At 30.3% G+C, this 2,081-nt stretch overlaps 1 protein-coding gene across 1 annotated transcript; it reads left to right on the top strand.

Moving 5' to 3' along the window:
- Positions 1–633: 633 nt before the first annotated feature.
- Positions 634–1,419, top strand: LOC109540485 (the record flags this gene model as incomplete). The annotated part of the gene is given in 2 exon segments (XM_019908898.2): positions 634–762; positions 962–1,419. Coding segments are annotated over 2 exon segments (374 nt in total), but the record flags the coding sequence as incomplete, so codon positions are not given.
- Positions 1,420–2,081: the final 662 nt, after the last annotated feature.

Raw genomic sequence — 2,081 nt, 5'->3', positions numbered from 1 at the left:
GTTTTGACTATGTTAATAAACTATGTTAGTCAATATAATAAAAAAATAATAATAAAAAACCTCGCTGTGAGACCCGATAATTATGTACTTGTCAACTCTTTAGAGGAATATATAGTGCTTAATATAAGCTAAGTAGAATAGCCAATAAATTTTGCATCAATTAAATGGCAATAACGCGTCTAATTTTATTCTTTATACAAATACAACAAAACATGGGAAAAATTGTAAGTTTCAGAAATCATATATGCCCAATAGTGCAAGTATTTTAATTGTTGAATGGTTACAAGCAGAGGTTTTGACTATGTTAATAAACTATGTTAGTCAATATAATAAAAAAATAATAATAAAAAACCTCGCTGTGAGACCCGATAATTATGTACTTGTCAACTCTTTAGAGGAATATATAGTGCTTAATATAAGCTAAGTAGAATAGCCAATAAATTTTGCATCAATTAAATGGCAATAACGCGTCTAATTTTATTCTTTATACAAATACAACAAAACATGGGAAAAATTGTAAGTTTCAGAAATCATATATGCCCAATAGTGCAAGTATTTTAATTGTTGAATGGTTACAAGCAGAGGTTACAAGCGTATATCTTTAATATGTCGTATTTATATGTAATTTCGTAGGATTCAGTTTACAATGCTACAATTGCAGTGGACAAAAAGGAACCAACAATGATTGTGAAGTCAATCTTGCAAATGTAAAAGTTGAATATTGCATGTCAAACGAGTTATGTGGAATCTACATATCCCAAAGTAAGAATATTTTCAAATTGCTATTAATCATCTTCCTCAAACTCTCTCATTAATTTTTCATTATTCAAATTGCATCGAGCGATACTCTGAACATTATCGAATCATTAAAAAATGTTTGGCATTATTTTCAATAGTAAGTTCGGTGAATAAACCGCCTTTGTAGCTTTACAAGTGCAAATTCTCATTTCACATGTTTCAGCTGATGATATAGTGACAATCAAACGTTCTTGTATGTCACCATATGAGTGCGAACTTGTGCACCCTACGAATGCTAAAACCGGTGAGACCAGCGTTATTTCTTACAGACTTTGCAATTCCACGAGTTTATGCAACTCTGCAAGTACCCTAAAACTGAAGCCACATTTACTATTCTTCTGTTCTATAGCAATTAGTGTTATGATCAGTAATGTTCTTTTGAAAAATCTTAATCATATTGTCAATTAAAATATTTTCTAAAATATTGCTTATACTACGCCAAATTGTTTCTAAGTACTAATTAAACAGAGGTTTAATGGATGTTAAAAATGTGTACCAAATATGTTTGTCTAGATAATTTATAATTATAATAAATAGTGGATTTTATGTTTGTCATTTGCAGCACGCCTACAAAATAGAAATAAAAAATGAAATAAATAGGCAAATAAAAAGGCAAAATTGTATTATTTGATTTGATTTATATAATCATTGCAGCTAATTTAATTGGTTAAATAGCTTTAACTATTATTATTGGATTAGAAGTTTTATAAGAAAGTCTCAAAAAATTATTATGCTAGGTTTAAGAGCGACTTTTGGATAATTTGCTGACAAGGAGGTACTAGAATATTTGAAGCCGACGAAATCATCCAAGTCTCTGTCAAGACTGGTAAATAAATTAAATCTCTAAACGCATTACAACTAGTTTTTTATTGTATTAGCTTTTCTATTGGACTACAGAAGGCGACAAATACAGTGACGGCACTAGGGGTTGCGCGAGGTAAAATCCGAGTTGTTCGGGAATTAAAAAGTAAATTTGTAAATACTAAATTAATAAATTATTTTTCAATCTAAATATGGGTACTTGCTTCCTGCTAGGACAAGAGCCAAAGATTTTCATATAGAGGAAAAAGAAGTCATTGATTTGGATCAATCGCAGGATTTCAGGACAGCCGCTCTTAGCAAGTTTTCTTAAAAAAAAAAACAGAATGGTTGTGATCTTCGTAGTTTGAAGTCCAGTTATTAGATCATGTATCCTTGAAATAAGTACAGCATTTTCGAAGATGCTGTAATCCGTTTTCCTTTGTAGATTTTGCTTCAAACAAGGTGGAACCAGCAGTTTAACT

Source organism: Dendroctonus ponderosae, unplaced genomic scaffold (genome assembly GCF_020466585.1).
Source record: "Dendroctonus ponderosae isolate FM_Combo_2020 unplaced genomic scaffold, Dpon_F_20191213v2 Dpon_F_20191213_2, whole genome shotgun sequence".
Lineage (NCBI taxonomy): Eukaryota > Metazoa > Arthropoda > Insecta > Coleoptera > Curculionidae > Dendroctonus > Dendroctonus ponderosae.
Note: the sequence above shows the minus strand (reverse complement) of the source record. Positions and strands in the feature narration are given on the sequence as shown.